This window comes from Manihot esculenta, chromosome 15 (assembly GCF_001659605.2).
Source record: "Manihot esculenta cultivar AM560-2 chromosome 15, M.esculenta_v8, whole genome shotgun sequence".
In the NCBI taxonomy this organism is placed as follows: Eukaryota; Viridiplantae; Streptophyta; class Magnoliopsida; order Malpighiales; family Euphorbiaceae; genus Manihot; species Manihot esculenta.
Window position 1 is genome coordinate 10449331 of NC_035175.2, and position 17256 is coordinate 10466586.

At 33.1% G+C, this 17256-nt stretch overlaps 3 protein-coding genes across 7 annotated transcripts; 1 reads left to right on the forward strand and 2 right to left on the reverse strand.

Moving 5' to 3' along the window:
- Positions 1 to 2470: 2470 nt before the first annotated feature.
- LOC110601416 (protein BCCIP homolog) lies at positions 2471 to 6266 on the reverse strand. Of its 4 annotated transcripts, none has more exons than XR_002485829.2 (10): positions 6126 to 6248; positions 5805 to 6002; positions 5650 to 5723; positions 5321 to 5545; positions 4104 to 4313; positions 3930 to 3995; positions 3734 to 3823; positions 3476 to 3638; positions 3052 to 3163; positions 2471 to 2770 (listed from the first exon to the last, which is right to left on the reverse strand). XR_002485829.2 is itself a non-coding variant. In XM_021738537.2 (10 exons), exons 2-9 carry the CDS (start codon positions 5962 to 5964, stop codon positions 3065 to 3067), a joined length of 981 nt encoding a protein of 326 aa, XP_021594229.1. In that variant the 5' UTR covers positions 5965 to 6002; positions 6126 to 6248; the 3' UTR covers positions 2471 to 2770; positions 3052 to 3064. The 4 variants fall into 4 exon arrangements, 1 of the variants encoding a protein (XP_021594229.1); XR_006348696.1 differs by having other exon boundaries at positions 2471 to 2621; positions 2732 to 2770; positions 3052 to 3638; XM_021738537.2 differs by having other exon boundaries at positions 3582 to 3638.
- Positions 6267 to 11038: 4772 nt separating this feature from the next.
- On the forward strand, positions 11039 to 15725 carry LOC110601319. Its single transcript, XM_021738412.2, has 10 exons — positions 11039 to 11631; positions 11719 to 11856; positions 12653 to 12841; positions 13741 to 13878; positions 13984 to 14102; positions 14194 to 14326; positions 14417 to 14546; positions 14642 to 14721; positions 14858 to 14992; positions 15188 to 15725. Exons 1-10 carry the CDS (start codon positions 11152 to 11154, stop codon positions 15446 to 15448), a joined length of 1803 nt encoding a protein of 600 aa, XP_021594104.1. The 5' UTR covers positions 11039 to 11151; the 3' UTR covers positions 15449 to 15725.
- Positions 15726 to 15977: 252 nt separating this feature from the next.
- LOC110601320 (NAD(P)H-quinone oxidoreductase subunit L, chloroplastic) lies at positions 15978 to 17241 on the reverse strand. Of its 2 annotated transcripts, none has more exons than XM_021738413.2 (5): positions 17005 to 17241; positions 16834 to 16926; positions 16624 to 16731; positions 16442 to 16536; positions 15978 to 16357 (listed from the first exon to the last, which is right to left on the reverse strand). In XM_021738413.2, the coding sequence occupies exons 1-5, from the start codon at positions 17128 to 17130 to the stop codon at positions 16210 to 16212; spliced, it is 570 nt and encodes a 189-aa protein (XP_021594105.1). In that variant the 5' UTR covers positions 17131 to 17241; the 3' UTR covers positions 15978 to 16209. The 2 variants fall into 2 exon arrangements, with proteins under 2 accessions (XP_021594105.1, XP_021594106.1); XM_021738414.2 differs by having other exon boundaries at positions 16834 to 16923; positions 17005 to 17231.
- Positions 17242 to 17256: the final 15 nt, after the last annotated feature.

The following is a 17256-nucleotide window of genomic DNA, read 5'->3' on the forward strand; positions in this document are numbered from 1 at the left end:
AAAATTTCAACAAAATTTGTAAAGGAGAACGCCTTTTAGAATATGGTTGCTTTTTTTAATGGTAGGTTATTATCTTTTTTTTTTTTAATATTGTCAATTTATCTCATTCTATTTTAATATTATAAAATAAAATTTATTAAAGAAAAATATAAAATAATACTTTCTCAACTATGTATGAAATGATCACATCGAACTATTAATTAAAGTTATCTTGATTAAAAATTTATTATCTACATCAAGTATTAATAATGAAACCTACAATGATTTTAGACATTTATAAATTGGTTCAATGTATACACGTGAATGTGGAAAAACTTCTCAATTTAATTTCGTAATCGGCATACTCGCAGATTGAGAGTGTTGTAGATTTTAACTCTCCAATCTTCCTTTTTCTTTATAATTTAGAAGAAAAAATCCGCCGGCCAGACACTTTATTTTTCATACATATGAAATAAAGATGTCTTAAGAAGTAGGTAAGTGACATTAAAGAAGAAGAAGAGCTGAAATGCAATGGATACAACCCAAAGAAACGTGGTTCAAGGCATGGGATTTGGGCGGTACAAGCGGTTGTACTTTTTGATTCATGAATATCCAATGAGGGGCCAATCAGATACACTAGATACTCACTCCTACCATGTGCATCATGTACCTCTCTTGCATTTTGCCTCTGCCCCTCATAATTTCGGACACCTTTTTGACCCAATCCATAAAACAAAAATCGGTTAATCCCCCCCTTTTTTTTTAATCTTTTTTTTAACAATGTAAATATTAGTGCATTTTAACAAGAATCAACGGTTAAGAATAGAGTTTGGAGAAAAATGAAATGCAAGAAGCTGTGAAAACTCAATTACTGCAAGTTTAGAAAATAGTAAAGTTAAAGAAAACGCCACACAAAAAGGACATGTAACACACTTAGACGACCCAGAACCAAAATGAAAATCAAACAATAAAGGGTTGGTGGAGGACCCAGTGCATAAGGATTGCTGTGGTTGATGTCCCCTAAAGCAGGATTGTTTGCCCCGAGCCAAGGGGCAAGAATAGTGCCAAAGAGAGATCTGTTTTTGTTGCAAGATTTTTGCTTATCCTATAAAAACATCACCCACATGTCTGTGCATGTGAGTTTGGACCCTCTCTGCTCTGCTTGTTCCCATGGTCAAATAACAGTCATCATTAAAGGGAATACTTTATTTCAATATGCCTTCAATCTCACATGCCTAAAAGCTACTCAATGATTAAACAAATGGGTTTTTATTTCTTTGGATGTGCGAGGAAGAAGGGGGCTATAGATATACTCAAACTGATTGAATCTAACGGATCGAGTGCGCTCCACAGCAGTTAGACTCAGCTGGATTTCTCTGAGTATATCTTTATTTATTGATGCTTGCAGTATAAATCGGCAATTTTAATGATTCCCCTGCACCCTTTTGCACTTCCAAAGCAAAAGAATTTGCACCCTTGTGCATATCCTTTTCTTTTTTCTTTTTTTAAAAAAAAAAGCTTGCTGCTATAATACTTTCACTTTCTTAGAGTTGTATTCTCTTATCAACTTGAAAATAAAGATATATCAACTTTTTGTTACAGGAAAAACTGATTTAAAACTCAATTCATAATGGTTAAAATATATAAATATGATAAAATCCGCTTAAAATTTAAACAAAGTTTACTTATTTATATCCTAATTTCACTATAAATTGATTTTTAAATAAAAATTGCACTTCATTATAATTTACTATATTTGAAAATCAGATATTTTAAACTCATATTAAAAGATAAAATATTCTTGATAAATATTATTTTATCTATGAAAATAAATAAATTTTTAATTTCATTTAAACAAAAATAGTATTCAACCATTCATCTCAACGTTAATAATTTTAAAAATTTTTTAATTATAAAAAGAATAAATAAATTTTAATTTCAAACTAATTAAAATCAACTGTATTAATATTTTGTTTCTATTTAGCTTTGTTAAGCACCAGTTTACAGCCGTTGACATCGTAATTCCAAAGGCACATAGATGCTAAGAACTATAGAGATCAAGAATCATTTTGAGGAACGCATCTTTCGTCACTATCGGGAGTAGAGGTGCTGGTGTTCGGTCATGTGGCGTGCTCAGCTTTAGAAGCTACTAGCATTCATTCTTACGACCCAAAAATTTCAGAACTTTTCCGGATAAAAGTAGGTTCAATAAGGCCCGCAGTTACAATATTAAGGACACGTGTAAGAACCTCAAGACATTTTTAATCCTTGATTTTTTCTTTTTTTAATAAATTGAAGGGACTAGAATTACCCGTTACTCGAGCCACAGAAACGGACACCACACATCGCTAGACATGGGCGCAAAAAAATCTTGAATTTGACAGGAATTCGACTGGTCCAATTTTGATTAGCTCGATCTCCTTTAAAAAAATTAAAACTGGAGATATATCCAGCCGAACTTGGATCGCAACCATGACTACTGATGGGGTAGTCGTGGCGAAAGGTTAAAATGATGCATCTGTGATTCTGTGGCTAGTATCTGCCTGTTGCAGAAAAGTCAGGATTTCAAAATCCGATTCCAACAGTCTAAACTCCCCTGGTGAAAATTTTTTATGCACCCAGATTTAAAAAGAACATCTGCACTGCATACAAAAAACTGAGATAGTAAGAGTTTCTTTTATTTTGACTAAGAACAATGGCGGGAGATGTGAGGCGTAGGCCCCAGCAAACTGAATGTTACTTCGAGGATTACCACATGCTGATAGAGATCTTCGCTAGCATAACTGGCTTCCTAATTACATCAAAGCAAGTGAATATGAGATGGGAAGAGAAGATTAATGGAAAAGAAAAATAATTCAAACCACAAGTGAATATGAGATGGAAAGAGAAGATTAATGGAAAAGAAAAATAATTCAAAGCACAAAGAATCGCTACAAATTCATATCAACATACCTATCTAAAATGTTAATTTTTCAGTTTCCGTAAAGGTTACAGTGGTTGTTGTAAATGCAAAAATCATAATTGTCAGAAGAAGAAAAACTAAAAAGGCAATTAACTGAAAAGGTGATAGACCTTTAATGGGACTTCAGGATTCAACAAACAAAGAGTGTAATTCCTCAAGAAAACTAGAAATTTTGTGTGCCTCAACAGCCATGACTAATCCCATTAACCTGTAATCGCTTACCTGCAAAAGCAATCAAATAAAAAAGACTAACATCCTACCGCAGCAACCATCAGTGGCATAAAGAACCTGGCAAACCATAATGAAACAGTAATCTATTATTTTGTCAATCTAAATGCGTGAACAAAATCATATTGGCATCTAAAAAGTAACTAAGGGAGATAGACAATGGGAGACGCATGTCCTTGGTTATGTGAAGGCTGTTTATATATACTGAAACGTAGTCGGAGTTCATGGATCTTGTGGTTTACCAGAAATATGATGTTAAAAGACACAAAAATGTTTATAAGTAGAAGACCCATTGATTTGCAATACCTTCATCTGATCACTGGCATTCAGTTTGAAATTAATTTCCAAATCCCCTACACTGCCTTCTAAATCACCAGCACAGCCACAGTAGTACAACAGCAATGTTACTTACCTCATGAGTTGTTACATCCTCCGAGTGCAGAGGAAAACAGAAGGACCACAGGCAGAGCTGAACATTAATTGGAAAACAATCAGTAAATTGCACAAGCAGAAGCAGCAGCTGCAGCATAATGCATTATACAGATAATATCAAAGGATTTCCACCTTGTGAAAAATTTCATCTTCAGGCTTAATATATATTATGAATTCCTCATTTTGACAGCTTTCCCCCTTTTCATAGTCTGCATTCTTGTGCTGCAGTTTCCAGACCACAGAGAGAGACCATTAATTTCGTGTTAGATCCTAAAGAAATGACTCATAAAGGGATGATGACCAGCAGTAGATTCTAGAATGGATATACCTTGTAAATTTTACTAACTATCAAATAAGACTTGAAGCACAAAGCCTTCCTGAGCTCCTCTGTCGGCTTCGACAATGAAACATGCAAATTTAGTAAGCAAATGAATTTCAATCTTGCAGGATGAAAAAATACACTTGTTATGCTCACCCATCCCATACAACATTCTCATCTAACCTCATCTTCTGCAGCCAATAAAACTTCATAGAAGAGAGCACTATAAAGAAGTGGAAGAAGTTGTAGTGGAAGATTTGTGACACGTTGAGAGACCAAAAGACCTACATCATGTGCTTGCTCTGTCCAGAGTAATCTCAGATCATCTATTACATTTCTGTCCTGACAAACTTCAATGAGAAACTCCCTGATCTCCATGATACATTTATGATCCTGCTAGGTGAAAACGCATTACCAGTAAATAAATCACAATTAGCATGGCTATCATTCACAGTAGAGGATTGACAAGAAAAGCAATTGTTATAACTAATAAGTAGAGTAGTAAGTGACCAAAGAGTAGCTTAGTTAGTTTAGATGGTAGTTTCCACAGTTAGTAATGGAGGGGAAATAAGTATTGCAGTTGCAACTATCTTAGAAGGAATAGTTACAGCTGTTAGAAGTAGTTACTAGCTAGTGCAAGTATAAAAATAGAATCAGTACCTGTAATCATTCAGTCCAAGAATCAATGCAAAGAATTATCTTTCTTTCTTCTCTAATTCTCTCTAAAACCTCTCCCCTTTCTATTTCTTCCCTCAACCTAGTCTATTTCTAACTCTTCTTTCTCGTCATTTCTCTGTTTCAGTAATCAGTGCAGGTCTGATACATAACAGCAATCCTCCACATGCCCTTGCAATATAGGGTAGTGAAAGTAGAAAAAGTTCTATAGGATTCAGCTTTAGGGATCCTGCATAGGTATATATTCTCCACATAAAATGTTCATGCGAAAAATTTCTTCATTGATTAATATACTGAAATGGTTATATTCTCATTCAGCTAGTTAGAAAACTGGCATGCCATGCACCAAAAAGATTTAGTTAGAAAACATACAGCTAGTCCTCGACAAAGTCTAGGATTTAAATATTTATTATAGAAAAGTTAAGTTAAAAGCAGAATCAGGGTGGAGAACCTTTCTGTTACTTAGAGGCAGATCAGACCCCTTGCTGGAACAACTTTTCAGATCAAAATTAGGTCCCATACTATATTCACCCTCAAAATTAGAGGAGATGAGGAACCATTAAAGCAACAGACTGCACCTTATACTTCCATCCCAACATTTCATAGTATAATTGCAGAAACTAGCCAGCACGACAATATCGAACTCACTAGAAAAAGAATATTAACAAACAAAAACTTGCCAAAAGAAAGAAAAAGAAAAGTGTGCTGCAAGTATAATGGCTTGCCTTATATCTCCCCAAGTTAAGGGCGGTAACAACAGAAAACAGTCCATCGTCTTCATCATCTTCTTTCTTAACAACAGTCCCCACTGTGCTCTGTCCCAATATCAAGTCTACAAAACCGCTCAAGTCCCACTGCTTATTATCAAGGTAATTTTGCAGCAACATCTTCACTCCATGAAAATCATCAGACTTAGGATCAAAGAAGACAAAATCAGCTCGGCTAGCACCCTACATAAACGTCAAATCTCATAAAATACAGACTAGTGACGTAAAGAAACTAGCTAAAACTTAAGCTAGTTTTTCCATGCCTTCCACCAATATGAATTGCTTACTTTGGACTCTTCTTCCTCAGAAGACTCGGACAGTTCACTCTTCTCTTCCAAGGATAGCTTAGCAAAGCTATCTCCTAGAAGAAACAATATCAAACTATATGAAGCAGAAAAGCAAATCCTATATTGATGAGAAGACAACATTAATATAATAATACCTGGTGCATCGGGGGAATATCTTTGCAGCTTCACGTCAAGCTTTTGATGCTTGGTCATGTAAGCAGTGGCAAGATTTGAGACAAATCGGATACAGGAGGAGAAAGTCACTGGCCGAACCATGGTTGATCGCCTTTGCATCCTTGTTCTGCGTGGCATCATTCGGATAAACAAAACCGCAATATTTACCGTCAATCAAGCTAACAGCACCAACAACAGAAAAAAAAATCACAAAATTCTCAGTTCTGTTCAAATTCCAGAAGCCAGAAACAAAAATAAACAAGAGATAATATCAAGAAACAGATGAAACAGTGATTACATACCGAAATTGAATGCGAGAAATCGAGGATCAAATAAACAACAAGAATCTATGAATGAATATGAATTGAAGGAGGAGGTGCGCGGGATAACATTGTATATTGTGTTGGGGTTTATCAGAGGTTCTCCGCCGGAGCTTCTATATTGGGCTCAATAAGATCTCATTTATATATGGTATATGGATTACGCATCTTACCATATAACAGCCCAATCAAATCCGGTTGACTGAGTAGCCGGTGGACCTGGACATGCCAATAGAGCTTGAAAAGGTATCATTTTAAATATTATTGAAAAAAATAGTTAAAAAATATTTTATTTTTTTAATATTGTTATGAATTATATTAAGAAATTTAGATCACCTTTTAATATATTATAACTAATTTTTTAAGCTAGTGTTTTTCTCATGCTAGATTTATTGAACGAAGACTTTGTTCGTTTGCGTCTTGTATTTAGAAAAATATTTGCCATGAAAATTATAGGTTAGGACGTATAGAAAAAAAATATTTTTCTTAAAATAATTTAATTTTTTTTATTATAAAAGTATTTCCGTTGATTAAATATAAAAAATATGAAAAATATTTTTTTAAAAAAATATTTTCAGAAAAATAAATTTAAGATAAAATTTTAAAAATTAATAAAAGCAATATAGTAACTTGTTTGATTAAACCAAATTATAGTTTAGCTTTTTTTGTTTTAACTTATGATAAGCTAATGAAATGTTTTAAACAAACAAATCAGTTAAGTTTTAGAGCTCACAGGTTAGTTTTGACCAGTATATATTAGACAAACACCTCATGAGAAGGTTATATTCATTAGGGAAGGCACATAGGTCTACAAGATACAACAAAAGGTTCAAAACTTTCAAACACCACAAATAAGAAGGGGTCTTCCAAACAAGAAAGGAAGCCCATGTTACAATAGAAACCCTAAGACCAATGCAAATCAATTTGATATGAAATCTTGGCCCGGTAAGCACCACTGATACGTGCCGCTTTCCATCTCTAGGACCTTAATTCCTCTTATTGAAGGAGGTTGAAACACAAACACTCTATTAACAATAATTTTAGCATAAAATGTATAGGAGATTGATCCAAGCAAACAACAAACAATTCAAAATATGCATGATCATCCGTGATGATAACAAAAGAGAAGCGTCCAATAAAATCATTTACACTTTAAAGAATTTGAGACCAAAGTGAGGCAAGGGAGCTATATGCCTCATAGAACAATTAAAAAAAAAGGACAGAAAAATTCTTTCTAAAAAGTTTTTAAAATGCGATTTATTTAGCTTTGTTAAGCTTTCACTTAACATGTTGAACTCAAACTATGCATATAAAAGAATAAGATTTATTTTAACATGGAAACTCATTATTTTTATTTTATTTAAAAATTGTATTTATTTTCCTTGTTCAATATTATTGTTCAAAATATCAATCTTAAAAATATAAAACATAAACTTATTTCAATTTTCAAATAATCAAAATTATATGTATATATAATTAATTACTTAATTAAGACACATATTTTACAATATTAAAACACCCAAAAAATAATACTAAGACCTCTCATTTTTTCAATGCCACGGTTGCCCCTGTCCTATTCAAGCAAGGGTGGCTCCTCTTCCCGTACTCAAAAGTGAGTTTGCTTCTTCCATTTCTGAATGAGAGTTGTATATAGTTATTTTGTTTTATAGCAAGTTATGCTTCTTTTAAGGGAGATTCTGTAATTCTGCCTTACTGGTTTGATGTTTGGTTATTTTTTTTCTCCTTCATATTCGATCTCAAAGTTTGAAGATTGTCAATAGTGACCAATGGTAGGTCCTGAGATCCCTTCACTTCACTCTTTATTGGTGTGTTTAGTTTTAGAGAGGTGTTTTCTGACCTAGCGAGAGAACTTGTTGGGATCGTGGAAGTTTTCCTCTTCCTTCGAATTGTTCATCCCTGTATTCTTGGTGATGTATGTATTCTATATAGCTCATAGTTTTTTATTGCTTTTTGAAAAATCTCTAGTTTAGATTCTATAGCGATTTTTAGATTTTGTATCTCTGAATCTTTATAGAATTTGAGATTTTACGTCTCGAATTTTTATTGAATTTTAGCCTCTAAAATTATTTTTATGTTTGATAAAAAAATTTTTAATTTATATTCACTCTTTCATCTTCAACCACGTCCAATATGGGATTTCAACATTAAAAAAATGAAGAGTAAAGACCAAATTCTCAATAAAAAGAGGAAAAATATTAAAGGCTTTTTTTTTTTTTTCTTATTATTGATATATACGTTTATCTAATTCAATATGGTGGGTATTGTTGCAAACAATCGCTAGTTTTGATATAATTTTAAATTTTAAATTTTAAATTTTTTTTGGTAAAATTAAAAAGTATAATTTTACTTCATAGTTTGAAAGACTTTAGATCAGATTATATATATTGAATTCAAGATATATTTTGAATTAGCCGTTTAGAGATGATTGTGAATTTGAATAGTATTTTTATTCAATATTTTTAGTTAGGAAACAGATAAATCATATATTTAAATTATTTAAAATATCAAGTTCAATTTTATTTAAAATTTTTAAATTATGATATTAAATTTAATTGGACCTACTCCGATCCGAGTCTATTGATTTTAACTGTATTTATTTCAATTTAATTCTTAGATCAATGTAGTTGGTGGGAGCTGAACAATCGAATAAAAACAAACAACTATGATGTGTGGTTTTTAGTTTTATTTTTTTCCTTTTTAAAAAATATATATATTATGAGATGTAATTTGATTTTTTTAAATTTGGATGATATCAAAACGATTTTTAGAATAATGAAACTTTTAATTTAAATTTTGATCAAAATTAATTTCCTAAAGTCTATCATTCACCTCTCTATTTTTTTTTTCTGTTAAGTTTCTTTCTGCCCTCATTTTTTTTCGTTTGCTATAGTTCATTTCGAAAATAAAATTTAATAAATTTTTACAAAATTATATATAATTTTATTTTATTTAAAAATAAAAATTTTATAAATTAATAAATAAATAAATTAAATTAAATTTTATAAAATTTTGAGTTTTAAATAAAGGGTTTGGGTGGCTATTTATGGCTGTTTTTCCCAATGATTAGCCTTCCATTTTTAGTTTGATGCCTTTTTAACATTTTAAACGTCCATAATTTTTGTTTTTATTTTTTTATTATTTCAAAATTATTATTTATAATATGTAAATTGCCCATTATAATTTTATTTTATTTTCAATAAATTTTTTAAAATATCTCTTATTATTTAATATATTTAAAATGACTATAATTAAAAAATTATATTTTTTAATATGTATAAAAAAATAGATAAAAATTATAAGATAGAGAGAATATTTATTTTAATTATGTATTTTTTTAATAATTTATTTTGATTTTCTATTATTTTCAATTAGATATTTGTTTGTAGGCTATGCTTTTGTTAATACATATTGAGTTTTTGTTTTATTTTTCTTTAACAATTAAGACAGAAGTGCAAAATAATATGATTCGTATGTTTCATCCCTTTAACAATTTGTTGTTTCATCAATTGTTTTATTTATTCAGCCCATACTCACAACACCTTTTTTTAATGATTTTAATATTACACTCAATAGGATAATGCTAAATAATGTGATATGTAAAATCTGAAACATGAGAAATACAACTAATGCATTTAAGAACGCAAACTGTAAATATTATACAAAGACCTAACAAAAAATACAAGAAATTAAGTGAATGAGTTTATTCATCGACTGAGAATTTTTGAAATGTAAACTTTATATATTTATGATGAATGAATATGAACAAATCTTTGCAAAGCTCTTCTAAATCAGTCTGATTATTTTGTTTTCTTATCTAGAATTTATAATGTTTTGGCTGTGGGGTTGTAGTTTCTTATTTGAGTGCTCGTGGTTGTGTTTTCTTTATTTAAAGGTTTGTCTTCTTTTTCTTTTAGTTTTGTTTTTTTGGCCATTATTCTCTATATTTATTCTTATCAAGATGACTTATTAGTGACTCATTTGTTTTTGTTATTTTGTCTTATTTTCTTTTAGTTTTTTAGATTTCAGTGCTGAAATCAACGAGAGATAATATTGAATCTGTAATTGACGAATTTCAATTTTAATTTTCTATAAAAAAGATTTACTCATGACATTAATAATTTGAAACTGCAATGTTATATCTGATAGTTATTGTTGTTATTTTTAGTTGGACTCTACAACGTCTTCTTCCTCTATTTGTTGTCGCGGGTTATCGATTTTCATTTTTAATTATTTTTTTATATATTTATTTATTTATACTGATTTAAAATTTTTATTTTCTATATTTAGCTTGATTATTTTCTCATTTTATTTTTAATTTTAACTTTATATTTTATCATCCGTTTAGTAATTAATGCATAATTGGAGATAAGCGTTTAGTAATTAATGCATAATTGAAGATAAGCGGTAGTATGGTTGTTTGTTTAGTTGTTTTAGCGGTTATTTTATTTAATTTATTTGATTGTTATTGATTTAGTTGGATTTATTTAGCATTTTGATTTAGTTTGGCTGACTTTAGTCTTATTTTTATTTTTATATCTTATTTAAATTTTGCTTTTAATGTTGGGTCTTTGATGATTTTGTGTACCCCTATGGGCATTGAGCCTCGGAGATGTGGTAAAAACAATTGTAAAATTTAATTAAAATTTTAATAATTTGTTCAATAAAATAAATATTTGATCACCGAGTAATAACATGATGATAAATTGCAAAAACCAAATTTAGCCATTGCAATGAATGATAACAAGAGCATTAATTTTTGTCATCCCCACATCACACCCATGTCAACAAACTTATGGCAATCCCGTAATTCCGCACCCAACCTGAGGTCAAAATTGAACTAACTCAACTTCTTAAAAATCTTCTCCAGGCCTAAGGTTTCTTTCCTTCTCCCATCTCTCCCTCCCTCTCTCTCGTTCTATATCTATCCTCGGAAGTGAGAGAGAGAGAACTAAAATCTAAATCAAAATACCAAAAACGCAGAGGAAAAATGGAGTCTTTTGAATCCAACTTGATCAGCGAAGATCACCAAATTAACAACACTCAAATCGCCAATAACCCAGATCACGGCTGGCAAAAGGTCACCTACCCCAAGCGCCAACGGAAGCAGAAGCCCGCTGATTCTGCCTCCGCGAATGCCGGTAAAGTCAATGGAACCGCCATCCCCAACGACAAGCCTAATGTCTTCCGCTCCTTGGAGCAGCAATCTGAGGAGCGCCGCCGCCGCATCATCGAGTCTCAGAGAGCTGCAATTGCCGCCGTTGAGGCTCCGGTGAGATCAAAGCACCGATCTGACGATGAGGACGAAGATGATGATGATAGTGATGATGCTGCGGGTTCCAAAGGAAATGAGAAGATGGAAGAGAAGAAGGTGAAGCAGAAGAAGCCGAAGAAACCGAAGGTGACTGTGGCAGAAGCTGCCGCGAAGATTGATTCGTCTGATCTCGCCGCTTTTCTTGCTGATATATCGGTCAGTAATATGATTTAATTTTTGCATGTGATGTGGTGAATTGGGAGGATTGACAATTGATCTTGTGATGGATTCTTATTTATTTAGGCATCGTATGAGGGTCAGCAGGAGATACAGCTAATGAGGTTTGCGGATTATTTTGGGAGAGCGTTTTCTGCCGTGGGTTCAGCTCAGTTTCCATGGGTGAAGATGCTTAGGGAGAATACGGTGGCGAAAATGACCGATGTAAGTTAGAGAGATTTTTTGCTTTGATTGTTTGTCCATTTTCTTTTCAATTTCGAAGCAATGAGATGAGAATTTGTGACATTGATATGAATCACGACAAGAAATTTGAAAGCTTTTATTTTGATTGCAGTGAAACTGTGAAGCTTTTATTGTCTATATACATTATCTTTATTCTTACCTGTAGCAATGATGTTGAACTTTTTCTCATCAAATATGTGCTTATGCCTTATCTGTGCTGTAATGGATCTGGTCTTTTTTCTTTTGGCCTGTGTCTTTTGGAAACAAAAGAACAATGTTCTTTGCCTGCTGGCATTTGCTTTTGGTTCTTGTATAATTTCATATCCTCCTGTGAAGCTTCTGATGAGTTTCTTCTTGGACGCATATCCTGTTTAGCTGATAGGCATGTCTTAAGAATTTCACATCTCTAATGAATTTTGCATCCTTGTGTTCCTTGTTTGCTCAGTTGGTTTAATAACATATTTGATTTACGTGCTAATATATAATTGATTAGTGAGATGATGATATTTTGGTAATCACTGATTATGAATTCTATTACATTGCCTTTGCTTAAGCATCCTGTTGGTTCATATGGTATGCTACAATTTTGAGATAGGTTACATGTTATGGTCAATGTTACGTTGTTACTTCTGTTCTTTCAACATCATGCTATATGTGATTGGTTGTTAAATGTTAATGCAAAATCAAAAAGTTTTACTTGGCATTTGGACTTGTTGCACTTTTTACCTTTTGCTGTTGCAATTTCAGAGTAACTAATTGCTAGTTTATTTTCCAACAGATTCCCCTGTCTCACATCTCTGATGCTGTTTATAAAACATCAGCTGAGTGGATTAACCAACGCTCTATTGAGGCACTTGGTTCCTTCGTATTGTGGTCTTTGGATAGCATCCTTGCAGATTTAGTAAGCCAGCAAGCTGGTTCAAAATCTGCTAAAAAGGTTGTGCAACATGCATCATCAAAATCCCAGGTACTTTGTTGAGAAAATAACACTACTTTTACCTCTTAAGGAAAAAAAAATTAGCATCATAAAAGCTTAATCGTCGTTATTTGTTGGGATTTAGACCGAGTTGTTTCTGTTGAGTGTGGGTGTCTATGTGTGTACTGTGTTCGTTTTGTACTTGTTGAATGGCTTTGATGAAATGGTGTTTGAATCTTTAATCAGTAATTTGATTTCACTTCGTAGTCTGCTTCTAATTATTGCTTCAAACATTCTGGATTGGGATTCCTGCTCCTAGAAGATTGATGGTTGCACCAATTAGATTTTAGGAGAACATCCTCCTAAATGAAAATAAATTTAATATTATGTAAAACTAGGGGGTATACTTCAACACTATCATGTTGATTCTTGACAAAATAAGCCTTCAGTTTCTTCAGCGACAATGATATTAGCTGCACTGCTTAAAGTAGTTAAACAATGGTTGCAATTGTTCTTAAGCATGTGAAAAAGTGAAATTGAACTTTTTGAGTTATGCTTGGCAGTAACCAGTGTAAAAGGAGAACTAACAAATAAACAACTTGATCAATTGGGGGACAATTTTGTTTGCTCTCCTGTATTGACAAAAAGGAGAACTAACAAAATTGTGATTGGTGTTAGAGTATTTCTGGAAAACGAAGGCTTATGATTAGATTCACAGGATTCATTGTTAAGACTTGTGATATCATCACTTTGACAAAGCAAATGGATTTGCTTTTACACTAGATACTTGTTTTTCTATAATTTAATTCAGCTTATTTGCATGTCTGTTGTACAGATTTTTATTTTAATATATCATATATTTTAATGTAAACATTTATTTCCTTCATATGGATACTAGATTAATGAAGACAAATACTTGGTATACTGTTGATGCTTTGGTAAAATGACAGGTTGCTATCTTTGTGGTCCTAGCAATGGTGTTGCGACGCAAGCCTGATGCTCTAGTTCATGTATTGCCAACGTTGAGGGAGAGTTCAAAGTATCAAGGACAAGACAAGCTTCCTGTTGTTGCATGGATGATAGCCCAGGTAAACAAATGATAATGTAAAGTTATCACCTTGCAAATCAACTCTTTTTGTGCACTTCTTTTTTAAAAAATATTTATGCTTTAAATATGAAAATTATGTTTATAGGTATCCCAAGGAGATTTGGCTGTGGGGTTATACTCATGGGCACATAACCTCTTGCCTATAGTGAGCGGCAAAAGTTCTAATCCACAATCCAGGGATATAATTTTGCAGCTAGTAGAAAAGTATGCCAGCTTTGTATTTTACTTTTCTTTTCCTCCTTTGTTTCTTTGCTTTTCAATTTTTCAAAATGTGAATTTTGTACTTTGTTTGCAGAATTTTGTCTTCCCAGAAGGCTCGTACAATTTTAGTGAGTGGTGCTGTTAGGAAGGGGGAGCGCTTGGTTCCACCTTTTGCACTTGAGATACTATTGCGAGTAACCTTCCCTGCATCTTCAGCTAGAGTAAAGGTGGTCAATGTTTTGGTTTAAAATTAGCTGTGCTCGGAGATACTGTAGATTCATTGGTCTTACTTCTTTTGCATGTGATTTTTTGTGCAGGCTACTGAGAGGTTTGAGGCAGTATATCCTACCTTAAGAGCAGTGGCTTTGGCTGGTTCCACTGGAAGCAAAGCAATGAAACAAGTATCATTGCAGATACTAAGTTTTGCTATTAAAGCTGCTGGAGAAAGTATAGGACTTAATTGTTTCAGTTATGTGTTTTTTTCCTGGAGCTATTTATGTATGGAAATTGATATTGAGGGTGGTTTCAATTGTTTTGAACAGGCAACCCAGAGTTATCCAAGGAAGCAGCTGGTATTTGTATCTGGTGTTTGACCCAAAATGCTGAATGCTACAAGCACTGGGTGAGCTGTTTCTAGCTCTTATTATGAATTTTTAATTTGTAGAACGTGGTTATTTTCACTTTTATTTGTCTATTTTTTTATGTTTTATGTCGCTTTTATGTGAATTTATTGACTCTCTCGTAATCTGGAGCAACAGGACAAGGTTTACCAGGAGAATCCAGAAGCTAGCATTGCAATTCTTAAAAAACTTTATGATGATTGGAAAGAGGTCTCTGTGAAACTGGCTCCTCTTGACCCTCTGAGGGAAACTCTGAAGAATTTTAGGCAGAAGGTAGACACTTAATTCTTTTTGGCATTTTTCATATTATTCGATGGCCATAATCAAGATTCAAGTCCCCATGTAAAAGTGGTCAACTCACCATAACAGTTGCTTGCTAAACAGAATGGTTAATCCTGTAAAGTTGATCAGTTAATTTTTATTTGAGGTGTGATAATTTTCTAATTCTGATTTTATTTTTGCCTATAGAATGAGAAAGCATTGGCTGAAGGAGAAGATTCTGCTCACCAAGCATTCTTCAGGGATGCTGACAAGTACTGCAAGTTGATATTGCGGAAGTTATCCCACGGTCATTGTTGTGCAAAAACTATGGCCTTTGCTGTAGTTGCATTGGCTGTTGGTGCTGCCTTCCTTGCCCCAAATATGGAGTCGTTGGATTGGGAGAAACTCGTTATGGATGTCAACTCCCAATTATCCCAATTCGCATCGCGAGTGGGAAGTACCTACTGATAATCATCTTGCCGTTGGTGCAAAGCATCAAGTTGTCTTTTAGGATACTAGTTTTTCTTCAATTTTATACTTCTGATTCTGACTAAGAAAAAAAGGAGAAACTTTCGGCATGATATTTAGAGTTTCACTTGGTGATTCACATACAGTACGAGGAACTTAGGCTGTTATATTATTGAGAAAAGTATGCAGTGTCCGGGAAAAAATAAGGAGGGAAAACTGTTTCATGGGGGTATTATTTATTTTTACTAAGAATATCAAAAAGAGTTTGATTTGAGCTTTCTGAGGTTATTTATGGTTTGGTATCTTTTTAAATAGATAATTAGCAGGCATCGATTTCTTTCATTTCTGATAATGCGTCTGGATAAAAGAACCCTAAAACGAATAACTGTCGAGCATTTTATTTTTAAATTACTGTTTGCTTGCCATTTCATGATAAACGATGAGTGCAAATACAAACATGTCTAACTGGGGAAGCAATCAAATTCCTCTAGCCTCTGATCATCCCACAAGAGGGTTTTACTACTACCAATGCAAAATTATCGATAGAATTAATGTCAACAGAAGATGCATCCACACAAATTTCCAGTTCTCTCATCATCTGAGACATGACTAGAGAAATGTAAGAGAAGAAATGATGCGGTTTGCAAGAATTCAGAATTCAAATCAAACAATTGTATGAAAATTTCACGAAAGATATATGATACAAGGGAGTTTTCCTAGGACTCCAAGGCCCTAAATCGTAAAAGAAGTGTCAGCAATTTTCAGTCATAATCCTCCGGCGTAGCATAAGGATACTTGCTATACGCATTTTTTATTTGTGACGGATTTTCAGGTGTAGACCATGGGTACTTCAAGGATGGATCTCTTGGAAATTTCCTGAAGTTCAGAAATGGTGCCCAAAGTAGTATCCTGCACAAGATGGATAATATTTCAATATTCTTTACACTGATGACTGAACGAATTAGCGATTCTTGAAAAGAGAGGCAAACTTACCCTGGAAAGAAAATGAAGATAAACATGAACTGCAAGTACATCTCAAAAAGCTTTCTCCTGTACCATCTCACCCTAAGCCAGTTCATGATTATTGGCTGTCAATACAATCATATAATCGCATTAGGTTCAGGATCAACAAAAGGAGATTTTTTACAATAGAAAGTGTAGGTATTTTAACTCACTGGCATAACGAGGAAATAGAAAAAGGCAACAATTGCCCATTGGATCAAAACCCATGTCAAATCCTCCTCATTATTCACTCCAGTCACTGCTAATGCTGGCTGCTCAACCTGATCAAATTATTCTTATAAAATTCAATCTCACGAACTGGGATTCATTTCCAAGACAAAGAGTATTAGGGGATTAAGGATAAATCAATTTCCATTTCTTACAGCGGCAAAAAGTGCACCAAGTTGAACTGCCAAGCTGAACTTCTTCTCATCATTGTAGTCTTCAGGCTTTCCACTGATGCATGCAACTTTCTGCTATAAACAAAATTTTAAAATTTTTCATGGAATTTTGTATTGCAAAGAAGGAAAAAGGGGGAAAAAGAAAACTGTTACCTTATCAAGCTTGGCTGATTGGATCGGTTTGTATTTAGATTGAATACAGAGAGGGGATTTTCTGCACTGAGGCTGAGGGAGACAAGGCAAAGCCTTGGTGATTTGGAAGCTGAAAGAGCAGCTCATGTTAGAGCTCTATACTTGTTTCCTAATCCTTTTTTATTTTAGTGCTCAGTTTCATCTTTCATGGCCACCCAAAGGAAGGGGACACAAACTCCAAATATATCTGTAGTGCATTCAGGGCCACAAAAT